The sequence below is a fragment of the Siniperca chuatsi genome, linkage group LG17 (assembly GCF_020085105.1).
Source record: "Siniperca chuatsi isolate FFG_IHB_CAS linkage group LG17, ASM2008510v1, whole genome shotgun sequence".
Taxonomy (NCBI): domain Eukaryota; kingdom Metazoa; phylum Chordata; class Actinopteri; order Centrarchiformes; family Sinipercidae; genus Siniperca; species Siniperca chuatsi.
Window position 1 is genome coordinate 18,920,502 of NC_058058.1, and position 25,700 is coordinate 18,946,201.

At 40.6% G+C, this 25,700-nt stretch overlaps 1 protein-coding gene and 1 long non-coding RNA gene across 18 annotated transcripts in view; one reads left to right on the forward strand and one right to left on the reverse strand.

Moving 5' to 3' along the window:
* adgrb2 (adhesion G protein-coupled receptor B2) overlaps nucleotides 1-25,700 on the forward strand; it is a 221,784-nt gene that overhangs the window by 81,956 nt on the left and 114,128 nt on the right. For all 17 annotated transcript variants that reach the window (XM_044172461.1, XM_044172465.1, XM_044172462.1 and 14 more), the window contains 2 exons: nucleotides 20,954-21,034; nucleotides 23,805-23,993. In XM_044172461.1, coding sequence (XP_044028396.1) covers nucleotides 20,954-21,034; nucleotides 23,805-23,993 — 270 coding nt within the window. The remainder of the gene's footprint in view (nucleotides 1-20,953; nucleotides 21,035-23,804; nucleotides 23,994-25,700) is intronic.
* LOC122864800 lies at nucleotides 23,199-23,794 on the reverse strand. Its single transcript, XR_006375301.1, has 2 exons — nucleotides 23,615-23,794; nucleotides 23,199-23,245 (listed from the first exon to the last, which is right to left on the reverse strand). It is a non-coding gene; the product is annotated as an uncharacterized LOC122864800 (long non-coding RNA).

Here is a 25,700-nt window from a genome sequence, read left to right on the forward strand (position 1 = left end):
GAAGAAGTGGCTGATGCCAAGAAATCCTACCAGTAGCTGGAAAAGGCTGGACTAAAGGACAGCACAGAAGCACTAATCATGGCAGCTCAAGAACAGGCACTCAGTACAAGGTCACTAGAGGCTGGGGTCTACCACACCAGACAAGACCCCAGGTGCAAACTGTGCAAAGATGCCCCTGAGACAGTTCAGCACATAACAGCAGGGTGTAAGATGCAGGCAGGAACAGCATACGTGGAACGCCATAACCAAGTGGCTGGCATAGTGTACAGGAACATCTGCCATGAGTATGGGCTGGAAGTCCCAAGGTCAAAATGGAAGACACCTCCTAAAGTAGTTGAGAATGACCGAGCTAAGATCCTGTGAGACTTCCAGATACAGAATGACAAACTGGTGATGGCTAACCAACCAGACATTTTGTTGATGGACAAACAGCAAAAGTAGGCAGCAGTGATAGATGTAGCAATCCCAAGCGACAGCAACATCAAGAAGAAGGAACATGAGAAGCTTGAAAAATACCAAGGGCTGAAAGAGGAGCTAGAAAAGATGTGGAGAGTAAAAGCAACAGTGGTGCCAGTGGTAATCGGAGCACTGGGGGCTGTGACCCCCAAACTGGGAGAGTGGCTCCAGCAGATTCTAGGTACAACATCTGAAGTCTCTGTTCAGAAGAGTGCAGTCCTAGGAACAGTTAAGATACTGCACAGAACCCTCAAACTCCCAGGCCTCTGGTAGAGGACCTGAGTTTGAGCATGACACATACCACCTCACGGGGGGTGAGAGGGGGATTTTGATTTGATAGAATATTCAGCATGGGTTGCTTCAGTATAAAAATAAGAAAGAAAGAAACAATAGAATAAATGAAAGAAATAAAAAGGTTTCCACAGTCACCAATTTGCCTCCAATTACAGGCTTTTACATTAGAGAGGTTATGGTGATTCAGAGGTTTCTCTGACTCTTTTTGCACTTAAAATAAACATGTTATGCTTAATTGTCAGAGCAACTCTGAATAATGATCCCATTAGGCTTTTTTTAATTATTGTGAGTCGGCCATTAGTGTTTTATTGCTTTTTTGGACAATACAGTAATCTGCATATCTAATATAATGATGTTTGCAGGAGTGAACGTAATCACTAACAATTCTGCCTAATGTTTCAGTGAGCCAATGTGCATGCTATCATGCAAATGAAGAGAACTTTCATCTAATAAATACAAAACTAAGAGAGATATATCCGGAAAGAGGGTGGAGAGTTAAAGAGGCTACAAATAATTCATATACAGTATAATGTTCATCCTCTGTCAAGGCAGTGACTAGGAATTCTATAAAAGTTTATGATGCGTGTGAACCCATTAATATATAAATAATGGGACAAATAAGTGTATAGAACAAAAAAATCACCTTGCTTTTTTGTGACATAAAGCAAGGTATGCTTCCTTGGTCTTGCAGGAAATAAATGCGCTTGGGATTTATCGACACACTGGCTGTTATAAGCCTACTGTCACACTACAGCAGTTACCCATGGCGGATTTAAGACCCAGGGAAGAAGAAACACTCTTACTCTCCATCTCAGTCTCATTTTCGTTTTCTTTCGCACCCTCCTACAACTACTGTTATGCCACTGCAGCCAATTCTCACTCAAATGTGGTCAAGTGGAACTGGATAGGCATTTTGGAACACAAATTTTGTTGTTCAATGGGAGCATCTACATCTGTGCCAGCCCCCCTAATCCTGACCTATAATTTCTGTTGATGGCAACACGCTTGGCACAGAGCCACAGCTCCTCTCTGCCCCCTCTGTCTCCCATGTGCACAGCTGCCTTGAAATTGCATTTTGTTTATATGATGGTAAATTATTCATAGAGAAAAATAGCTGTGGAAGCTGTCCATATAATCCCTCATAAACTAATATCTAAATCCATCACACACACACACACACACACACACACACACAGACACAAACACACCCGCACCTGCATACCCACACAATGAGAGCTGACACCCTCAAGGGCACAATGAAAAGAATGACAGCAGCATCCGCATGTGTCTATACTGAGTGCCAAACATCTTGCTCATACACCAACAGAAATGCACGCACAGATGCCCATACACACAATGCGCATGTACACACACACCCACAGCTCCCAGGCAGATGCTGCGGTTTGGGAGTCAGTATCGATCGACACTCGTCAGCATGTCCTCTATAACAAGCACTGTCCCCGAAAGCGCTGCAGCAAGCCTGTCAGGGAGAGAGACAAAGAAAAATAGTGGGAGAGAGAGAGGGAAAATGTGGTGTACCTGTGTAGACAGAATAACAGGCTGACAGGTGAAACCTACTGTATGTAAGTGACCAGTGATCATCCAACAAACATTGATGCGTGGAGAATATCCAGAGATATCCGCTAGTGTCTTTACCTACACTGCATTGCCACAAGGCAAAGTATCCTTATTTGTTCAAGACTTTTACTGTTTTTTCTCCTCTGCAAATCCTGCTTGAAGATTATGAGCAAGGGCAGAGTGGCTGGAACCGAAGCGCAAGCCTGATGATAATGATGAAGTATCTAGCCACCCGGCTAACGAGAGCCCAGATCTGCCCTGAGTCTGCCTGCTATGCAAATTTCTCTCACACCAGCAATGAATCAAAGGCGTAGCAAACCAATGTTTCTCTTCACAGCACTTTAGCAAAGCCATCATTCACAAAGGACTTGCCAAAGGCACGCACACTATAGGAACAAGCATGCACGCACACATACACACACAGAAAGAGGGTACACTAATATCAGCTCTTGTGCAACATGTCAAACCGCTTTTTATGCTAGTGAAAAATGCTATAAACACTGCTAATGCATGTGTGAGCTGACTGAATCTACGCACACACGTTTTTGTGTGTGTGTGTGTGCCTTTCTGTTGCACTTCAGAGCACAATGGCCTCTAACACTGACTCGACAATAACAAGGCTCCGGAGACAAATTCCTTTAAGTTGATGTTCTTGGCAGAGAAACACAGAGACATAAGACAGATCTTTTCTCTCCCTCGCCGTCTCTGACCTCACAGCACCCCTATGTTCCCGCAGCATGGATTTTTAATGCTCAACAAATAAGTTGTTTCTTTGTTGCCAAGATGAAAAGTGAGGGATCTTAGAGTTAAGGCTTTAATTGATGGATGTAGGCACAAGTGCATGCACAGATGCACGCAAATACACAGGCATTTTTGAGTCACTGTATGCCCTTCATTCTCTCTTTTTCTTCCTCTGCCCCTCTGTCTCTCTCTCTCTCAGTCCTCTCATTATCTTGTTGCTCTGTCAGGCCTGTAGGTTTGCCTCTGGGGTGTTGAACTGGCAGAAGTAACAGTATGACAGTAATTTGCTGGAATGGGAGGTTAGACTGGCTCACCTTGCCTTTTAAAAGGTGTCATGAAGGCCAAATGGCAGACCTTTTATCACCACCATTAATTATGTAAAACATGTAGTGGAGTTTTTCTTTATGTCTTAATTTGATTTTTACACAAGAAAATTACACTCATTTGTCAATGCAAACAAATACACACATACAATGAAATACACACATTTATGCATGTTTAAGCTAAATCTGTAAATACATGGAATTGTAGACAACAAACACCTACTGTACACACATGTCATACAACCGCACACACACAAACAGACGGTGACAGGCTTTTAAGCCTTTGTCAGATTAATAGCCACTTTCTCTCTGTGGTCAATAAAGGCTTCAGGGAGTTCCTTAAAGGCTTCAGGATAGCTCCCTGTGTGTGTGTGTGTGTGTGTGTGTGTGCATGTGTGTGTGTGAGCATCTAACAGGCCTCATGGGTCAACCTGTCACCACAAAGATGGCTAAGCAGTTGGTTGGCCAGCGGGAAATCAATGTAAGGTGATGAGGCTACTGTGTGTGTCTGAGTGTGAGTTTGTGTGTCTTTGTGCATAACCTTCATTTAGATTGAGAAAAATACCCAAATAGGAGAAACTTGGTAATTATGTGTCAACGATTAATTGATTCCATTCAACAGTTTTGACTTTAAGGGACAATGCGTACCGATAAAAACATTGACAATCACAATATAAGAGCGCCTTGCTTTCTACTTTACGTTTAGCCATGTTCTTTGCAACCGCTTGGTGGGAAGACATCATTGGAGCTAAAGGACTTTTTTGCCACTCCCACCCATTCCTCGGGCTGCCGAGGGTGAGGGTCAGGGTGTGGGTTTCGAGGCATGAGTCCTGATGCGATGTGGGCTGATGCTTTTCCCCACTCCGGGAAGGGTTGGAGCTCTAGCTCACTTCTCCGCTAGTGAACCCTGGTTGTTTAAATGAGCCCCAGTGGTCCTCATTACCCTTACCCTGGGCACGCTCACGCACACAGATGCAGGCGCACACATTCGTGAATGTGCAGCAGCACTAGTAGATAAAGGAAAAGAAGCACTTGCACGCACGCAGCTGTTGGCTTTGATGAAGTGTAACAGAGCTGGACGCCAGTTTGGAATTGTTTGCTCGGACAGCTGTCCCGTCCCTTAACGTCGTGGCTTAAGGGGTTGTTACCACGGTAATGATGCTTGGACCGCCCAAGGATTGATACACCACCACCACAGAGAACGAAGCCTTTTAAAGTTGTTGATGCAATAATATCATATTTCCATTCATAAAATCACAAATTAAAAATCTCAAGTGCACTTAGTCAACCATGTTAATTGCACATGATGATTGTGTGTTTTTTATGCAAGCATCAGTACATTCACTGTTTCAAGTACTTAAGTGCAGCTATTTGAGCTCTCTACACCCTCCACCTCCAGAGCATTTAATCACCGCTTTAGGTGAGCTTAGTTAAGCGTTCACTCCCCTCTGTCCAGTCTCTTTCCCTCTGTTCTTCCATTTCCGTTTTTCTCTCAATGTTTTCCATCATGTGCTCTGTGGAAGCCATTGGTCCATCTTCCAACACAAACAGCCAAACACGTGTAGACAGTTCTCCTGTGGGGGGGGGGGAAGACATTGAAAGCGTGACTTGTCTCGTCTTCAAGCTCATCTTCCTTTCCATTTGTCACTGTGTTTTCATTTCATTTATGATCTCCTGCTCCAGTAGATACCGCCTATGGAGTTGGAGATTGACCTGTCTGTGTTGTGTTTGTGTGTGTGCTTGTCGGTGTGTGAGTGTGTGGGTGATATTGAGCGCTGTTTGAAGCATTCAGGTGAAGGTGCAGTAGCTGGGGTTGAGTGAGACAATGATATGAGGCAACAATGGTCCTTGAATGTTTCTGGATGTGGCAGCACAACTCAGCCCAAGAGGTTTTTCTAAAGAAACAAGTGATTGAAATGCTTCTCTTGATGCGCCCAAACACAACCTTGATAGTATGTTGCATCACATTCACTTTTTTCTTGTACTGATAACTTGAAACAGCTCAGGTTCAAAGAGGGCAACAAAAAAAATACTAGTCAGTTTCTAGAGGTCTATGGCTTTAAGATGTTTTATTTCTCTGTAACTTCAACACCCCTAAAGGGATTTTGTAGCTGTCTGAACAGAAGGCTTTTTCTCTTTCTTTGTGGCAAAAGGAGCTTAATGTTCTTTGTCACACAGTGGTGTGTGATCTCTCCAAGATGTCAATGACATGGATGACCCTATCATGGCAGAGCCTTGCACAGATGTCCCCTGATCATGACCTGCTTCCCATCAGAGGTCTGCAAAAAGAGAGTCCTTACTCTGGAGAGTCAACCAGAAAGCCATCATGTGGCAAAGTTAATCAATGTGACTATTGGCTAGAAGTAATCAAGTGATTAATCAGCGCGACATTCAGCTGACGCAGGGAATTCTGGAGACAGACTTGTGGATACTGAAAGAGAGAGAATAGAGAGGAGGAATATAAAGGGAAACAAAGCGGTAGACTCATAAGAGAAAGCCAGTAAACAACAAATAAACTCAACAAAACGTAATTGGGAATGTAGGATGTTTGGATGCTTGTTCTTAAAGAAGAAAACAATACTTGGACTACAACCCCATAAAAAGAAAAAAAATATATGAACATGGAGAAAACTAGGAGCTTCAATCAATATGACATTTCAAACCCCCTAAAAGCAGGGATCTCATTGCAGTTGATGCATTCTCTTGTTCCATGTTATCTGCAAGATGAGGAGCATAAAACCAGTAATGTTCATTCTCAGCCTACCAACCATGAGGGTGCATGCGCTCATCTATCAGTCAAGGGTAAAAAATAGGTGTTGAAGTGGGGGAAAGCAAAGGTTATAGAACACAATGTGAAGAGGCAGGTAGTCTTATTTTCTTGAGCTAGTAGTGTGAATTTCCATGAGCTGATGCAATGTGTTGCTGGTAAGTTCAACGACTTGCATCTCTCCCAGCCACCGTTAAGACATTTTTAAAAGAAATAAAATATTTGACAGTTTGTTTATGTAGCATTAGATGACAAACACACATATTAAAATACATACATTAGCTCATACTGTCTATTCTCTTCCTGGTATTGTGTAATCACTAGTTTGCCATGAAAATACTACAGTACTTTATGTTCATGCATTTTTTTTGTTGAAAATTGGATGATAGCAGATTTTTCACATAATTCTTTGACCCCATTGTATTTACACATAAATTATGCACCATCTATGGAACCTGTAGAATGAGTACTGTGGCTCGAGATGCGCTTTGATTTGTCTAAAAACTCTTGCTTAATTAGATCATTTTACAATTCACTGTGATATTATTAAGTGTGGTCTCCCCTCTGATCTAGCCAAATAAAAAAAGACATGTAAGGCTGTGCCTTTATTTGTGCCATGTACAAAACTAGAATAATAAACAGACTCATGACAATCTTTTGCAAAGTTCATTGTTCCAGGTTTTGGTAGTAGGACACAGCAAGGCATGTGGAGGCAGGTAGGCAAGTGGAGGCAGAGATGAAGGAGGGAAGAGTCCACCTCTGAGGAAAGAGCAGAGGAAATGATAATTTCACTTAGTGGCACCTAACATTTCCACTTTCCTGGGTATGAGTGATTAAGGGGTGGTAGGAGAAGAAGAGAGTGATTGACAGGTGATGGGGTAAAGACGACGAGATAAAAGTCCCGGGTACTTTGGGTGGAAACGCGCCTATGATGACAGAGAGATACTGTGGTTGGGATGACACATTTATGCCTAGAAGGGACAGGAGTGTGATAGCTGACGGTCTATTATTGTTCTATTTTTTTAAGTGAAGCTATGAAAGAGAAGGAAGGGGAAAGGTTTCTGCTTGAAACAGTGGAGTGAGTCCATTTATTGCTATGTAATGATACAAGTGTTATATATAATACATAGGGGCTTGGTAACATATCAGAGTTATACCCACTTTATAGTTACTGCCACAGAAAAAAAAAACACAGCACAATCATAACCATGCATTTCTAGTACCAGAACTGCTAAGGCCCTTTTCATTAATTTAAGAATCCTTAAATGATTCAATACTTATGGAAATCCAAACTAAACACAGACTCAAAGTTAGATAGGGGGAAAAACAAAGGTAACTTTCTCTGTTACTAAAGAACAGAAATAAACATTTTCTATTCCAAAACAAAAAAATAGATCATGGGGTGTATTCCATACAGCACATGATCATGCAGCTCAGTGAGTTGCAGATGGCTGTCATACTGCAGGGGTTAGGGGTTTGACTCCCACTGGGACATGATCAAAATGTCTTATGGTATTGTAAGGCATACTGAAGGAAAGGAAAACACTATACTACTGAATTCTAAAAATGGATGTTTTGTTACAGTATATTGTAAACCACTTTGTAGCAGAGTGTCCACCAAAATCTATACTATAGAAGTAATTGTGTTCTCTACATTTTAAGTTAAATTATGTAGTGTCAAAGCTAAAGGGGCTATATCAATACTCTACATACAAGTACAAAATGGCACTGCTGAGAGGACTGGCATAGATGACCAGCTTCTTTACTGGGAATGGAAAAAAAGGACATCCCACAGTATTTTTTTTTCTTAAATCAGATTAATGTAAGTCATCATTCCTTTTTGTCCTTGTATCCTTGTTCTGTCAACTCCTGGGTCTCGTTGTCTTGCTATGCATTTGACTTTCTTCAGCAAACACTCATTCACCACATCTCTCTGCTACTTAAACTGGGCAGATAGTGCACAATTAGTTCTTTAAGCAGCTGCACACGGTTTTATATGAGTGAGAGCTGCTGGCACTCAACCCTATAAAAAGCAGTTAACCTAAATAATACGTTGAAAATTGTGAGCCATGTGTGGCTGCGGACTAGGAGATTGATTCTCAGTGGGATTGGCAGTATAGCACTTTTCACATTACAGAGTACACTGATTTTATGTTGATATCAAAATTATCGCTTTAGGACAACCCCCGCCCCCCAAAAAAACAAACAAAAACAAGGCTTTCACAATGACGATGTAACTGATGATCTGATGAAAAAAGTTTATTCTCTACAGTAAAGTAAAAGTGAGAACAAACACATCAATATGATGCCAGGGAAGGCAAAGGAGGACATGGAGAAACAAACTTTTTTTCAGAAAATATTATTATAACATTTATTTTATTTTATTTTTTATCACGTCTCTCTTTCTCCAGAGAATAACTGCTTCATGTCATGTCTCACTGACTGATATTTTTCATGCCAAAAAGCATGCACACAGTCACTAATACACACCCAAAACACATGCACATGCATACACGCGCACACCCACACAGACTTTGCTTCAGCTCGAGTAACCATACCGAAATCTAGGACAGAGTCTTATTTTAATGATTCAATGCAGGATCATTTAGCTAAGCATGGTGTTCTCAAAATTCCCACAGAAACCTAGTAACTGGTATGCATGACACAGCATTTCTCCCTGGGAAAAATGCACACCTCTGATTAGCCCTGCTGACCCTAATAGCTGAAATTAACTCTTTAGCATGGAGCTCCCTTCACAGTGCATGACTGCACTGCTCTCTCGATTAGCCTTGTGGCGTGACTGCTCTGTTTTTTATCCAGGTGCTCGTTCCTTTTCTCTCCTTGGACTAAATTGCCTGGAACATTTTGTAGCGGACCAGGAGAAGGAAAGAACGAGCCTAGAGGCCTCATCTCAAGAACTGATGAGGCCCTGGCAGTCCTTGAGCCCTGTAAAGGGAAAGATTGTTCTCAGTGCAGATATATATATATATATATATACATATCTGGGGGGGAGATAGGATATAGAGATGGGGGACACTGGAGTGCAGCATGTAGAGAGGAAGGGGGGGGAGGATGGGGGAGGAAGTGGGAGGATGGAGGATGGAGGATGGGGGAGTATGGTTTTTCGATCCTAGTGCCACTATGGACTGACAGGTAACTCATTCCAGTTTTGGTGACGTCCTCCTGCATCATCAGCACTACATGGACCCACGTGAGGAAATCAAATTCTGGTGACTGACAGCAAATCATGTTGCACCTTGCTGCCTCTTATATTACTATTCATTATTTAGTATATTATGCTATGCTATAGTTGCTCTTGTATAGTTTTGATTTTTATTCTTGATAATTATTTATTTTCATTTATTTATTTATTTTACTGTGCTGCTGCAACACCCAAATTTCCAAAGGCTTATCTTATCGTATATTTATTTTCTGTGGTGTCAGAAAGAGCTAACAAAAATAATTGATTATGAGCATTAATAGTCAAGAAACTGCTTCCTGTTCCCCTACTATGTTCTTTTCCCTGTCTGATGTATCGATGGGAATGCCTACATTCACATTGGGCATTTGTACGTTTTACCATGGTTACCAAATTATCTTACATTAATAAATACATTGCTTACATTCACTCAATTGCCCATTTATACCAATGAGGGTAGGCTAAATAACAGAATCACTTCTTTGTATAATGCAATACAGTTCAACAGCACCACAAACAAGGACTACCAGAATGATGGACAGTTTCTTCCCCAGCAGTTAGGGTGCTAAACAAAACTCCTCAGCCCACACAACCCCCCCATCCCATCCTGATCCAACTCTCCTCCATCACTCCCTGCACAACAATAATGATTATGAAGTTTCTTACCTGAACATTATGACTTTCATGAATGTAAGATTTTTTGTAGCACTGTTGTATTACACTGCATTACCTAGGTGTACCTAATAAACTGGCGTACTGAGTGTAGATTGCTTATAAACTGTCTTGCTTGACAGTTCACAACCAGCAAAAGGATTTAATAGTGCTAAAATCACATATCTCCTCTCATAAAATCCTGTGATTGGTCTATTTTTCTTTTCCACCACAACAAACCACACCATAGTCCTCTTGGAAGCGGACAAGACCCACGCCTGAAAAGGCTGTTTAGTCTGCACCAGAGTTTGACAGCTTTCACACCAGCGTAAACAAACTGAATCAACAAGCAAATGCACCAGAATTAGTTTGAACTGCACCAAACAGGACAGGTGTGAAGGTGCACTAAGTGAACAAGATCACAAATCTGACCAGACATGTGATAGCAGAGACAGGTATGTATACCTTGATCTGTCTGTTCGCAGTATCTATCAAGTATTCTTGTGTCCATGTCTCTCTCTCCTATCTTTCTCTGTGTCACTTTCCTCTGGTTGTTTTGTCAGGGTTATCTCTACATTGCAAGCCATCCCTTCTTTTTTACCACCCATAAAGCTTATATGGGCTCAAAGTTACGATTGCAGTTTTACAGAATGCGATCCTCTTCAGGTACAGCCAGGTTGTGAAATTTCTCTTTCTATCACACCGGGGAAAAAAGTTGGCATACGGCAGAGCCAGAGTCGCATTTGTTAATGCCAGATATTAATCCTCTCTGCTCTCTGCAAATACATAGGAGTTATTATGATTTAGGACCTCTGTGATTAATGCAGCACATCACTGTACAACTTTGACCTTACCCAGGTATATCACAGATGATAATGTGCAAGAGGCCCGAAGTGCACCCCATGCAAGAAAACTTTTTTCAGTGAATGGAATTACAGCAGGGTAAAATCTTAAACCGTTTTGAGCTGATATCAAAAAAACTAGATTTATTTATTAATTCATTTCTTCAATGAAAACTCCTGTCTAGTGATATGAATTTAACGTTTATGTTTTTTTCTCAGTTTTTCTTGTTTACAGATTACATTTGTATAATAATTTGCAACAACATATTCATTTTGAAAGATATGTGATTCTGCCAACATAATGAGGAAATGTTGCAAATTAACTTATCTGACATGTCTTTCCCTACAATATCAACTGTTGCAATACAATATCCGCAGCAGCTGCCCTTCACAACAGTTGAAAACAACCGTCTGCCGACTCCATTCACCTCTCCGTCAGACACAGGACCGGCGACCGAGTGATTTATAATCCACCTCCCTCCCAACCCCCCAGTAAAAATGTTGTGTCACAATAAAAATGTTGTGTCTTGTGCTTCAAGTCACTTCTTTTGACTTGAAGCACAAGACACAACGTGTTTACTTATTAACATTTAACCAAAACTAGTATTAATTTGATTGGATTTTACCAGTCAGCTGTTAGCTAAGTGGCTAAATGAGACAGTGATTGTGAAGGATGAAAGAAGCAGCTGATGCCCATCAGCTAATGTAAGCACAACTTCAGTGCTTTGTGTCAGCTAATGCTAAGCTCCATTTTTGCAAAAGGACAATTTCTCACAGATGCACCCCAGAAACTGAGAACTTTCAATATGTCACTGAGCAGTTTATTTACATGGATATTTGCATTGGCTTTGTAGATTCTTACTCCTGGTTGGAAGAGCTGAACTACTGGTTACTTAAGTCTCCATTTCCAAAATACCAACAGTATTTGATTCCTCTGCACAAGCCATCAAGGTCACTCACTCCAGGTAGGAGTGGGTAACATGTGGGTGGATGTGAGCATGTTTGTATGAGTGAGCATACGCCTTTTACGTGAGCATGAAGTCATGGCTGTGTATTTGTGTGAATGGGCACACCGAGTGTATTGATGTGTATTGGTTTGTAGAACATATTGTTCTGAAAGTGTAGCCTGGCCTAGAAAATTACAGACATTGAGAAAAATAACACACTCTGGCAGTTATATTATGGAAGCCAATAGTGCTCAAATAAAGGGCTATTACACCTAAAGAATAGTACATAATCATCTGGAACAAAACAGAACATACTGTAACTGAAAAGTCCAAAATAAACCTCAGCAGCACAGTGCATTAGGAGCTGTATTAGACTGTAGCAAAGCATAATAGTTGCAAAGAAGTATATACAAGACAGAAAAAGCATACACAAAGAGAACATCCATTCATAAAAACACAGTAACATCAATGTTACCACAAAAATAAATATGTTGTATTTTTCAGTTTTCAACTAACAACTCAATCTCCAAGTTCCCAGCTGAAAGGAAAGGGTAACCATGTAGAAATCTAGGACATTGTCTTATTTTGATGATTCAAGGAAGGGCTATCAGTGCCTGGCTGTCTCACCTACTCGCTGAGCTGTTCTGTTTTATATTTTTCTTTTGGATTTCACCTCGATTTTCTGCACTCTTACCATTTTTCCTCACATGGGTTCATATTCCATCTCACCTTAAAGAAAAAACAAAACAGCAGAAAGTGGGACTGATTCAGCTCCCCGTCTTGCTGTAGACTGCAGCAATACCTTGCTACTGCTAAACCAAACTAAACATGTCTGTGAATGACTGTGTCTGTTTGCGTTGGGAGCACAAGTGTTGGGGCATGTCTGTGCGCAATGAGCGTGCAAGGCTCCAACGATTGCCCCCCTGTCCTGCTGCGCTGACCCTTCCTTCTGATGAAAGGTAGTTGACAGAGTAGAGGTAAGTGGTGTGTGAATATTTGTATACTCAGGAGAGGTTGAGGGCAAGAGCCAGTGTTTGAGTATATTTTCTTCTGCCCTTTCTACCAAATGGAGAACCAAAGTCTGGCTATGCTAGACTCTTGTCATGCTACTCTGTTCTGATTCATGAAAAACACCTGCCACAGTGGGCTCTTGGTTGCTTTGGCCTGCAAGCTAAGTGCCCATGCAAATGCAGTTTGTGTGTATGTATGTGTGTGTGTGCATGTGCATGTGTATATCCAGCAACACTTGCATTTCAGTGTGTAGGCAGATGCTAATTTTCCGTGGCAGTCATAAATTGCACATAGTTCTTATTAGCAGGATGCACAGACTGCTTTCATTGTTGATTACCAGAAAGAGGAATCAAAGCCATGCATGAATGAACATACATGGCCAACATTAACATGTGCACTTATACACGAGACGCTGATATTGTACACACTCACACAAGGGCACTAAATACTGTACATGCCAAAAGAACTATCTTTGTTGCTCCACCAGTGTTCAAGACAGAAAAATCTGAAAACAATTAAAGAACATAAGAAATATTGTAAAAGAAAGAAATAAAAATAAAAGGTTAAAAAAACAAATAGTAGAACAAAGACTTCATAAAAAATGAAAGCAGAAATTAAGAGCAATTGTCAAAAAATTGACTGCAAAAAAGAAAAAAATAAACAGATGAACAAAGCATAAAAGAAACAATGAAAGCAACAAAACAAATAAGCAAAGAATAAAGACAGGCAGAAAGGAAAAGACGGGAATACTAGAGTCAACAGCACAGCAGCTGCCCTTCACAATAGTTGAGAACAACCGTGTGCCGACTCCATTCACCTTTCCATCAGTCGCAAGACCGGCGACCCAGTGTGGACACTGATTTATAATCCACCTCCCTCCATCCCTTTGCAACCCCCCCCCCCCATGTCCCTTCCATTCCTTTACGGTGTTGACAGCATGACGGTGTTGCTATGGCAACTATGGCCATTGCCTCTGCAGTGGCCATAGTTGCCATGTGAGCAGTAATCGATCTTTTCGTGTGGCTGTGTCATACATATCACTGTTGTCATGTGAAAAGCTTCACGGTAACATGCCAAGTTCAGTTTGGTAGATATTTTTAGGTGATATTTTTGCCATCTGTATCAGAGGAAGAGAAGCAGGAAAAAGATGAAGGCAGAGTGAGGGGGTAAGTTTGGTGATCCCTTACCTTTCCATCTAGCGACATCATCAGGTCAAAAGTTTAATTGGTCCAATACTTTGGTTCATGATCAAATACCTGCAAAACTATGGACATTCCCATCAGCTTCAGGTGTACTTTGTGGTTAGTGCTAATTAACAAATGTTGACATGCTAACAGGCTAAACTAAGATGGTGAACATGGTAAACATTATACCTACTAAACATCAGCATGTTAGCATTGTCCCTGTGACCATGTTAGCATGCTGACATTAGCATTTAGCTAAGAGCTGTTGTGCCTAAGTAAAGCCTCACAAAGCCGCTAGCATGACTGTAGTCTCTTAGTTTTGTCCACTTTCTTGTCTGCTGGAGTTGGACTGAAAGACAATAAAATGTCTAATATGGACACAAGATTTTCACCCAGGGAACTTATATATATTTGAATAATGTGTGTCAGAATGAGGCAGGGATACAAAGTGCACCAACATTGGCTTTGCAACAAGTTCACCAGGGACTCAAGCTTATCTCACATCGATCCATTTAACAGACTTCTAGCCATGATTGTAAACACTGCTACACTGGCCTACTGGAAACTAACTATACAGAGGTTCCTGCATAAACATGCTAAACCATAGGTGTAATTGTTTGTAATTGATCAGGCCAATACAGTGCAGTAATCTTGCTTGCCCTGCTTTGAATGAATTGCTGTAGCCATCCCTGCATTGATTGCTCTTAATAGATAGCTCTGTAGCGTTGCTCAGAATCAGTTGGACTGTAAATCCATCAAGATTCTCATCTTGTTATGGAACTGAGAGAAAGAAAGGCTGAGGTAAAAAACAGAGGGTGAGGGGGTGGAGGGCAGAACGATAGACCGAATGAGTGTGTGGTGTGGGAGTTGAAAGATTTGAAAATATCTAATAATAGAAAGAAAAACACTGAAAAAGGGCAATTTGAGATTGAGAATGAAAGTGAAATGAAACAAAGCCAACTTGGCAGTTTGGAAGTGTACCAGGGCTGGTGTTGATCTGTGTGTATATATGTGAGTGTGTAGGTGTGAAAAAAAAGACCACTCAGCCTGTGGTGCTGAGAAAACTAGATTCTGAATCCATTTTGAAAGCACACAAATGACCTTGAGGCCCCCATAGTCAGGCAGACGCTGTCCTGCACCAACCTGATTCAACTTCTCTCTTCATATCTGCTGCTGAGAGAGAAAGAGGTGAGTGAGAGAGAGAGAGAGATGGAGTGGGTCTGTCTGTCCAGTAGCTTATAAAAAGTCCATTATGGTGCGCTTCTATCAGTTTGGGCTCTCCCAGATGGACCCTGGAGTAAATGGACAGCACCAGAGAGCTATAAGCTCAGATTTGATATACAGCTGAGAAACAGCTCTGTGTGTGTTTGTGTGTGTGATTGTGCGTGTTTAGGAGGGTGTGCATTCAATCAAATATGCTGCACTGAAAGAGCTGGCAGTAGTCAACGGCGAACATTTCCGTGCCACAGTTTTTGTGCATGCCATTTACTTAACATAGCTGTTTTACCATATTACCATATGCGCTCCCCTGCCACACACAAACACAAATGCACACACATACATACATACAGTCTTCCCAGCAGGCTTAAATCCCGGCTCAGGCTGACAAAGGAGCCTGTGGCTCTAACTGGCTCTGCCCCAGTCCCCTTCCCCAGCCTGCTGCTTTGTACTGGCTCAAAACCGCTTTACTGCATGATGTTTATTTATCAGCCATATTTACTTCCCAAGGTGTGAGTGTGTGTGTGTGTGTGTGTGTGTGCGCATGTGTGTGCGCGTGCCACATCAAGTTATATTTCATCATTGATGTCATTGCTAATGTGTGTATTTAGATGTTGTGTTCACTGAGGCTATCCCACTGCTCTTTGCATTAAGTTGAGGAAGCTGACAAAAGCCTCCTGCTGAGGCTGTGAATGGGACTTTGTCCTTTTACATGCTACTTTTACCCGCAGGCAATCAGGATCATCAACACACTGTGCCTCTGCCACCCCCCACCTACCTTCTAACCCCCCATCAGTGCTGGTCACTCGTTGACATACAACAGTTGTAAACATCGAACTGAAACATGCACTTTCTCGCTAAATGCACTTCAATGCACTGTGCTGCTAACTGTTTTTTTTTTCTGCATTTATATGTTATGAGTTGTATCGTTTTTAAGGGAATTGTTAGATACATATTTTGATCCTTTCTTGTTGCACTGCTGTGGGCTGGGAGGAACACAAGAAAATGACAATAAACTTAATCTAGAATCTTTATCAACTGGTTGCTTGTTCGGAAGAAAGATGGCTTTGTTATGTTGTTTCTGCACTGCACCATTTGAACAGTGGGACCAACATTGTGACGACTTTTTACTTGCATTTTTCATTTGATGAACTTGTGCCAGTAGGTTGCACTTGTTTATTGTCATTTGGCAATGGGGAATAGGCTAAAAGGCATTCCTTTAAATGAAAATGTAACAGATTATAATTTTGTGAGAGTGTTAGCTGTGCTGTTAGCTCTGAACTAGCCTCTTGCTTAGACTTATGCATATAGACTAACTCCTGCTCCCACACTTGCAGAAAGCACAAAACTCATTCCCTCTAACTCTCTGCTAATCACAGGCACGCTATCTCACACAAATAGTCGTCATAGGTAGCTGAAGTGATTGACAGGCTTCACAGTGTCTAAGCTAACAGCGTGTTTACTAACACTTGCAGTAGCTGAATTTAAGTCTGTTTTATCCTTTGCTCTATAACTGAACAAACATCTCTAAACACAGTAATACCCACAACTTAACAGTAACTCATCTCACATGTCAATGTTGTTAAAGTTAGAACGTACTCTACTATATGTAAAGTATCAAATTTCAACCTTTGCACCCGACTAATAACCTGATTATTGACCTTAACTTATTCCCTTAGAGAGGAGGAGACAGGTGAAATGGGTTGAGAAGAACAGGGATGAGAGGTCTGCTTTCCACAGTTTTATTTCTGTTCTTTCATCAAGTGTTCTCATGAAATCAACTGTATAAAGGTAGGTTCGGAGTAGTTGCTTTTAGCGGACCCTGACTTGTGTAGACTCAAATGCCCTCACATCCATAATACACTGATGACGACCTATCATTTTATACATTTTCACTTCACTTACACTGAAGCATCAGCACTACCACAAGTAAAAAAATCACATCTTCACCTCTCTTCCTGACCAATCACAGAATTATCGAAAATAGATTCCCCTGGAGATTTAAGAAACAGCTGAAATGGGTGGAAAAAAGTAGGGATGAGAGGGAGCAAGACGATTTGATGAAGTGTGTGATGATGTATCCATTAAAGTGCAGTCCAGAACATTAAACAATATAGTAGGGTTTGTAAAGGTCAGTACTCTCAAGGGGTTTATCCATATTGATCTTTCCTTTCGATTGTGCCGGACTCAACACCGGTGTCCATCTAAATCCTCTTCTGTGCTGTAGACCTAACGGAGAGAGAGAGAGAGAGAAAGAGAGAGACAGAGGCAGAGGTATAGAGAGAGAAATAAAGAGATAGAGAGAAAGGTAGTCCTCACTGGTCATTTTATGTGAGACATTACTCCTCTGTCGTGCTTCGCTGACCTCTGTGTCTCAGAAGCACAGAAGCGTAAAATATACACCCACACACAGGGATTTATTTGTGGCGGATTCTGCCAGAAAATGATTTGGAAAGCCCCAGATTGGGACAGGCACTTCCTCCGTCTCTCTCAAAATAAATTAATACATTTTCTGAAATGTTTAAAAGTGAAATTAGAAATGTTATGTTATCTTGTTGAAGTTCGTGGTATCTTGTTGTTTCATTTTATTATTTATGTTACTTATAAATCCTTTCAGTAAGGTGTCAGACCTTAAACTGACCAAACTCCCTTCAGTGGATCAGTGGGGTGGTGATATTAGCAGCACATGTTTTCTAGGAACATGAGCATTGCTGGCTTTGTGGCACCTGTTAGCAGACTTGAACAGCAGGAGGAATTTGAAAAGCATGAGAAGAACTTGGAAGTAACCTTTCGTTAAGCCCCGCCCCCCACTTAGTTACTCTTGACAGACGTAGCGTCAAGCTATTCACTCTAGCACAGTACATAGGAAGTTTACAAAGGGAACAATGCCAAATTTACCACTCAAAATTTGTAGTGATGTTTGAAGCAATTTGTCTTCAATTTCCATTAATTAGCATAAGCAGGCTTCTCATTTCAGCCCACAACTGTGGCTTTTGTCAGCTGAAATGATAACTGTCACAAGCAGATTTTATCAGCTGTAGCTAGCTAGCGTTTGTTAATGCTAATGCCAACTGTAAACTCTTTTTCCAGCTGACTTTTTATTGTTTCAAGCTGATTTGTTTTAAAATGAGAACTTTGTAAATATGCACATGACATGATAATGCTAAAATACTGAGGCTAAAGCTTCATGTCCCAAGCAAAAAGTTAGCATCCTCACCAGCTGATGATCCATGTGGAAGACATGAAAATAAAGCAGCACTGTTCGTGTATTGCAGGATAGAGCTAGTTAGCCCTACTATTGTAGTACAGTATTAGACGATAAAATGTCATTAAAATGGTATTCGTTCTAACGTAAGCCTGTTTGGGTGCTCAGTATAGAAAAACATACTTGAACAAGCAGCCCAGAGATTTCTGCTTTATTGTTCATATTTTCAAACAATATGTTTCACTTTTACAAGAGAAAAAGCTTTGAGGATGAGGACTAACTAATAAGTTTAGCAAACCTAATGTTATCTAATGTATGTGTGGCTGGGGTTGCTGAAATTTTAGCTTCCCTAAACCAAATAAAGAGCAGGACACAGCTGCTATTGTTACTCTTAACTCTTATATCATCTTGGTTCCCAGGCAGTAGGCGTATGTTGCAGTCCTGAACAGGTATCTTTCTAACATAACCTGTAACCCCACAAAAGGATGTAGTAAGCTAGCATGCCATCGTTTGCAGCTTTTGTTAGAGCAGAAGAGAATACATCGTTTAATACATTCCTTGCAATTTTGCTCGTGGTTTTGGTTTGAAAGGCTAAAAAGAAACACCACCCTCAAAATTTTTGAGATACCAAGTGTCTATAGCCCCATGCACACAGCTTCAGCATATGGAGAAATTTCAAGTTTGACAGGCCCTCTGTGCCTAGTTACTATTGTAGCTATGATTGGACAATTGATGTTCGGGGGAGGGGTTTAGCAAACTGGGTGCTGTATTTTTAGCTGATGAATGTTGATTGGTTTGGAGGATGAATAGTGTTACAATATCTAGGAGCACAATATCCTGGTACAAGGTTTAATGTTTTTGGTTTAAAATATTACTATAAAACCTGCAGCTAAATACGTGGGTGTTTGTACTGTGCACTGACCTAAGTATGAAGTAATGAAAACTTGTAAATCCCAGAGCTGTTGGCATGTGGTCTACTCTCGATTTGATTGTCACATTAGATGCAGCAATATTTTGTCTTTTTTAGGCAATGAAGCGATAAGGCAAAATTGAAATCTCTTTACTGTCTTCTAAAATGCTTTCAGAGCGATGCTGCACCATTTGCTAATTTCAGTTTGTTTCAAAACAAAATGAAACTAGCAACTCACACACATGCACACAATAGTTATTTCTTTTACCAAGGGCTGTGTAGCAAGCTGCAGATATCATCTAGACAACACAGAAACAAAATTATTACATTGTTCCTGTGGTAAAATATTGTACTTTGGCCTTTAAATACAAGTGGTCCTGCTGAGAACATCACACAAAACAAGGGAATGGGAGGGAGAGTTAGACAGTATGAATTAAAGAGCGAGAGCTAGATGATAAAAAACAACAAATTTCTTCCTGACAAAGAGTTGTTTCTGCAAAAGGCCAAATTAGAGTGCTGGTAGCAATGGGCGTTTGAGCAACCGTGACAGAGCCTCAGCACACTTCTCAGGCATTCATGCTTTTGTGTCTAAGTGTGTAATGGGAGGCAGGGGGAGGATATTTGTGTTCTTCCTTAGGTCAACTCCTTGATAGAAGCTAATGCAAGCAAATTTCAGTGTCAGTCACATTCCATGTGGATAGTGTACCTTCGATACGCTGTATGTCTCAGCTTCTTTGCGTAAAAGCAACCACTGCAAAAAAATCCCATGGGCAAGAAGTACCCAAGTGAAAAAGACCTGCTAAATCAAAGATTGTTTCCCCTGCCGAGGGAGTTGATTAAGCCTTGTGTTGCTGAAACTAAGCCTACAAATCCATTTGCACAGATCAGAACAGTCTGCGCTCATGCCTCCGTATGTTTGTACCAACTGAGATAAAACTGACTCAGATATGTTGCGTGATTTCACTTTCCCCATACTCTCTCTCTAGGCAATCGTTCTGTTTCCACAAATGCTCATCATTTACATGAGGTGTTCCAGTTCAAATCAGCTCTCTGATATATTTAGATTCAGGCTTTTTAACTTACTTACTTTGCTGTGCTGAATCGTGAGTACTATCACATTGCATTTCAATAAGAATATTTTTATTGACATTTCATGTTTTCCCTCTAAGCTAATGAGCCAGTCAGAACTGACTTCCTCCTGATTTTCTGAGATTATATTTCAGACTTGACATTCTGTTATCTGTTTCTGCATGATGTGTGCTGAAATGTATCAGTGTGTTCTTTAAATATTGTGCTACAAGGAGCAAGCCAAGGAAATGTAGGCGTTTGTATTTTTTTTTTTTGCCAGAGTCGTGTTTTGGATGTACTAAAAAACTTGCCTTTTTTGACTTCTCTGAATGTACTAAATACGAGTGGGTGCTGATAATTTTATTTACTATAGCTTTAAAATCAACTTTCTGTAGGCTGTGGCACAATTACATATAGTAAAAAACTGGGCATCCATTTGCGAGTATTTGCTTAATCTTCACGCACTTTGCCTCTCACTGGATTTCATATATATCAAGCTATACACTGCAATCTGTATGAGTTAAAAAAATAAATACATGTTTTTTTTTGTCTTTTCCAGACCCATATGATGATGATCTGAAGGTGAAGACCCAAAGACCACGATCAGCTGACCAGCCAGGTGTGTTTCAGGCACAGACAGGTGAGTAATGTGAGTGTGTATGTAGGAGCACGTGTGTGTGTGTGTGTTCACAGCCTGGAACAAGAGTAGCCAACTTGACCTTTACAGGCTGAATGTGTAAGTGAAAATAAGGAGTTCCATATAAGAAATTACTATACATTTATCTTTTGAGGCATGACTGAACCCTGGGGCATCCGCCATAGTTGACCATAGCCATGTGTGAATATGTGAATGTGTGCTTTAGAGTGTGTGTGTGTGTGTGTATGTGACTTACATAATTAATAGTATTGAATTATTCATCACATGATATGTTAAACATGTTAAGAATGTCATATATGTATGTATGCAGAGGAACCTGCCTTATACATACATGACATTACATGTTGGCTGCTTCACCCACACCAGAACAGGTCATATACTAATACTATAATACTATAATACTATACTATACTATACTAATTTGAGCTTCTGCACATATGCACACACACACACACACACACACTCACAAACACACACACACACAATTGTTCCCACATTCACAGCTACCACTGTGTGGAGGAGGGAGTCCCTACCACGAGGGAAACCCCTGTCTCTGTCTTGTCCCTCTCCTCTGTTCTCCCCCTCCTTGCTTCTCCCCATTCTTCTTTTCCTCCAGGCATGTGTGATGAGCTTAAGCCCTGACTCACGGCATGTTAATGAAGATGTAATGCGATTAACGGACATGCAATTAATTTGATTTCCTTCTTTGCCATGTGATGACGCCTCCATCAAAGGACACGGCGCTCATAAACAATTTAGAGAGAGAGAGGAGCGGAATGACTTAACTCGTAGTTTTCGCTTTCAAGGGCGTAACTCAGAGGAAACAATGGGATGCTCTCCACAGCTGCCTGGAGAACTCAAAATCACCCACAAACACGTTTTAACACCCAATCTATGGGTGCTTATGGACTCATAGAAGAAGACACACACGCACACAAATATGCTTTTTTACTGTATGTACCACTATATCAACATCTAAATCCATCCTTTTTTGGTTAAAGCTGTGAGATCATATGTGTTACCATAATTCCGTGAGCATTAATATTGAATATCACCATAAGACACATTTTTCTAGCAGGATAATCATCCTCATGAATATTCAGTTTATTATTATAAGGTTTATTCACATTAAGAGGCTTAAATCAATTAATGAGATATGCAAATCACATATCGCACATACTTATCCATACTTATATAGTATGCAGGAATACCATATATTGGGTATTGATATAGCACCACAGGCCAGGCCATGTGAAAATTAGACACCATGAAAATCTACCATAGAACAGTATAAGCAAAGCTCTCCTAGATCCAAATCAAATGATGATCTTGGGCTCTCTCAACTTCTAAATGTCTCTCATCCACGAGGGAAAAAAGAAAAAAATGGTCCTGTATCTACAGAAAGTCTGTTTGGTTACTGTAACCACAAAGCTCTTTCATCATCTGTCAGATAGTCCCAGGCTTTTCTCTTGACAATTGTATACATTACGATTTTGTGTCTTTTTTTTGTCTTTTTTCATTGTAGTAATATTGCAATGGTGTCACAGTCATCCAAGAGAATTTTAGCAAAGAAGTACTAAGCATTGCTAACAAGAATCAATAAAGCCAACATGTCTTGATGCTTTCAGCTCTGGGAAAATTGGAAGTGAAAATGTACCTATGAATTGTCATACATCTCCACTAACAGCTCTTTTAACTCTGACTTCTTTGTTGTGGCTTTACACTGTTTTGATACAGCAATATAATAACTACTGTTACACAGTATAGACAGTTGAATATTTTTATGATTCTGAGACAATAGACACATGAACCACATGGTTGTAAGCTTTGCCCTTGTACATATGCCATGAGTGTAGAGAAACATGGATGTGTTGTGACACCTGTCACATCGTTTTAAAGCCTGCAGTTGGTTTTATTTGCTTTAAACTGTGGAGCCAGAAAGCTGTGATCATGTTACTAATACTGCCTTTGCCCTTGAACATTTGTGTTCCATCTGACTTGTAGACACATTAGCATCATTATTCTGCCCTCGCATGTACGACGTCTGCTTTGTACAGCTAGACAGATAGTTAACAGCAATGAAGAAGAGAAACTCCATTTGTCATTTTGAGGATTGACGTTTTATCTTTTGTTCTTTTTTTTTTTCTTCCTCAGTTTTATTTCTTAATCTTTTCTCCATTTAAGTCTGTAAGACTGGAAAAATAAACATAAAAAGGACAAATAAACATTACAAAAGTGTAACGTCTGTTGTGTCTATTACAATCAAATATAAAGTTACCCAGTAACTCAGTAAAATTAAACAATATTCTCTATATCACCAAACTAACTGCTACACTGTTACATGCATAACCTATGCAAATCAGCAGATGAAAACAAACCAACTAAGTTAATTAATCTGACGCGAAGTGTCGATGCCCGTTGCTGAACAGATACATCAGAGCGTCAGAAAAACAAAGGAGCATACGCGAGAAAACGAAAACAGCCACGTAACGTAGTAAATACGTTACTGAATGTAAACATATACATATACAAGAACTACAATCCTTACGTGTAATTACTTACAGACACATATTTGACCAAGCTGTGTAATGAAGCAAACTCGTGACTGATTTCTGCGCTATTGCTCTAACAGGTCCGTCACTGAAATGAGTCCGACTAGAAACTATAACTAAACGCCAGAGGGCAGTACAATCATGAAACAGGAATCATTGAGTATTAACCTCTCTCTGTCCATCTCTGTCTTGCTCTTCAGGTGACCCTGCGGCAGAGGAGTGGTCACAGTGGAGTGTGTGTTCTCTCACATGTGGGCAAGGCTGGCAAGTGAGGACGCGATCATGTGTTTCTTCCCCCTATGGGACGCTGTGCAGCGGTGCCCTCCGGGAAACACGCATGTGCAACAACACCGCTTCCTGTCCAGGAGAACCTGGGGTCACAGGCTCAGGTTTGTTTGCCGAACTCTCCACTGGCTGCCTTTCAGCATTGCATGAATTCAGTGGCACTGACTGGTTAGTACTGTTTTCTCTCAGCAAGAATGATAAGGGTTCATTGTTTATGTATTTATTAACATGCCATGACTTTGAGTGATTTTTCAAAATCTGTGGTGACCCCTCCAGGGTGCTCACCTCTCAACAGTGCATGCTGGGATATGCCCCCGGCCCCTGTGACCCCAAGTAGCGATTAAAAGGTCGAGAAAATAAATGAACAAGGTTTAGCAGTGTTACAAAATGATGACCAAATTATGCAGTTTGCATTGCAGTTTGTGAACATACTGTAGGCATTGTTTTTTTTTATTGTGTTTTGTAAAATACAATTTGACAAAATGCAGCTTTAAACCATAGGCTTTCTGCTTAGCACCTCACTCACTCATGCAGCAATTACTTGTCTATTTACAATGTGTTAAGAAAGCTGTAAAACTGAAGAAAATAATGACAGTGTGAAACTCTTGTCACTTTTGAGGAAGGTAGGCGGTATGCACACACACACACACACAATCACACACATCGCATGGGATCTGCTCAGCCAAAACATAATCTAACCATGGTGTAGCAGAAAAAAAAGACCCTACAGAATGAGAATGTCATTTTGTCACCTCAATTCACACTACTGGCCAGCTGAGAGAGAAAGGAGAGAGACAGACATGACACCTGAGCTCGATGTCAGCAAGTCTATTAGACTTGCCACGGCTCAGAAGCTCATACTTCCTGGCTTCTCTATCTTTAGCTCTCCTCTGCTCTTTCACTTTTCTTTCAGCATTGTTCTCATTTCCCTTGTTTTGTCTATGTCTATATTAATGTCTACCTATGTCTATATAGATACTGTGGTAAATTTGAAAATTAATCCAACAGAGCATAATTACAGACAAACTTCTAAAGATATTTTTATTTACAATGAAATTTAAGATAACCGCCTATACAAAGATGGAAACTGTTAAATGTAAATGAAATCTGTGTTCGCATTACAGTAATAAACATAGAAAAACATTGACTATAATAACTACAGCTATGCTTTTGCTTTGACTTCCAAAGAATTAGTGTTTTTTATTTTGCATTGCAATGGCAGCTCAATCAAATAAAATTTTTATATGCATTTGTGCCAATCAGGGTGAGTGTATTCAACCTTACCTGCTTGCTACTAAAAGGCAGGAACAAACTGAAGAGCACCTCATCCCTTTTTCCTCAGCAACACGCAACACAACACAATCAAGTTAGATCGAGTCACTGATGGAACTTGTGTACCGCTCATCCTGAATAGTCCAGAGTTCTGCTCTGGTTTGATTGCTGGTGTAGGTTTTTACTAGATGAAATTGTGAAGTGCTGCCTGTCCTGCTCTGGTTTGATTGCCCTGATTGCAATTGAAGTGATATCCTGTAAAGCACTGGCTCATTCCTGCCTGGCCTCTGTCTCTCCCCTAATCCAATACTAATGCTCAGTCCCCAACTAGACAACAACAAGGCTAGCAGCTAGCAGCTCGAGGCTACATTAGCCACTACTCGCATAACACACCCACATCTCAAACAGAACTGTTACCACTTTAGTTGCATTATGGGTAATATAGGTGCCAGGTTTTGACAAGGAATAATGGAATAAAAAAGACAATATCCCTGGTTCTGCTGCATTAATTTAATACTTTTCTTTTAAATTTCCATTGT